Source organism: Rhincodon typus, chromosome 1 (assembly GCF_021869965.1).
Source record: "Rhincodon typus isolate 14 chromosome 1, sRhiTyp1.1, whole genome shotgun sequence".
Classification (NCBI taxonomy): Eukaryota; Metazoa; Chordata; class Chondrichthyes; order Orectolobiformes; family Rhincodontidae; genus Rhincodon; species Rhincodon typus.
In genome coordinates this window covers 3818627-3819652 of record NC_063332.1, presented here as the reverse complement: position 1 = coordinate 3819652, position 1026 = coordinate 3818627, and the positions used below count along the sequence as shown (strand labels likewise).

The 1026-nt window shown below is 68.6% G+C and overlaps 1 protein-coding gene across 1 annotated transcript in view; it reads right to left on the bottom strand.

The window, feature by feature from the left end:
* Positions 1–1020, bottom strand: part of si:dkey-33c12.3 (uncharacterized protein LOC335380 homolog) — a 49065-nt gene extending 48045 nt beyond the window's left edge. Inside the window, exon 1 of the mRNA XM_048598433.1 lies at positions 1–1020. Within this exon, the coding sequence (XP_048454390.1) occupies positions 1–971 (971 nt within the window). The 5' untranslated portion in view covers positions 972–1020.
* Positions 1021–1026: the final 6 nt, after the last annotated feature.

The window sequence follows — 1026 nt, the reverse complement described above, 5'->3', positions numbered from 1 at the left end:
CGCACTTCCTTGCTCTGCCTCTCCTCCAGGTTTTCCAGCTGCTTCTGCAGGCAGTCGATGACGCCCTTCAGCCCGTCGATCTCGGAGCCGCGGGACTGCAGCAGCCGGTGGTACTCGGCGGTCTCCTCGCGGATGGAGCGCACCGCCTGGTGGTTCTTGCTGGCCATCTCGGTGACGGCGGCGAACTTGGTGCGGTACCAGTCCTCGGCCGCCTGCATGTTCTTCTGGGCCAGCTTCTCGTACTGGCAGCGGATCTCCCGCAGGGCCAGCGACAGGTCCGGCTTGGCCACTTCCACCTCCACCGTCAGGTGGGCGGCCTGGACCCGGGAGGACAGCTCGGCGCTCTCCTGGCCGTGGACCTTCTTCAGGAAGGAGATCTCCTCCACCAGCGAGCCGATGCTGCCCTCCAGGTCGCTGTTCGCCAGCAGGGCCTTGCCCGCCCCTTCCCTGGCCTTCTGCAGCCGGTCCTCGGCCTCCAGGCGGAGCCGCACCGCCTCCTCGTACCGGTCCTTCGCCTGGGAGTAGGCCCCCCTCAGGCGGTCCCTGTCGGCCTCCATCCGGACCTTGTCGCCGGTCTCCGACTCCAGCAGCGCCCGCAGGCCGCGGATCTCGTGCTCGTAGACCAGGTGGAGCCGGGACGGGTCGCTCTGCTTGTGCCTCAGGGCTTCCAGCTCCACCAACAGCACCTTGTGGTGCTGCTCCAGCAGGTGCACCTTCTCGATGTAACTGGCGAAGCGGTCGTTGAGGCCCACCAGCTGCTCCCTCTCCCGCGCCCTCAGGCTCAGCAGCTCGGCGTTCACGGTGCTCACCTGCGACAGGTCCAGCGGCGACCCCGGCCCGGCCCGAGCCGGCCGCTTCGGAGCCGGGCCCCGGTGCGCCGGGTACAGGCTGGGCGAGATGCTCGACTTGGTGGGGCGGCGGTACTCATCCCAGGGCTTCCGCAACGGGCTGAACGGGTCGTAGGCACTCATCCCCGAGGCTGTTCCTCCTCCTCCTGGCTCCTTCCTTCTCCTGGCTCCTTCCTCC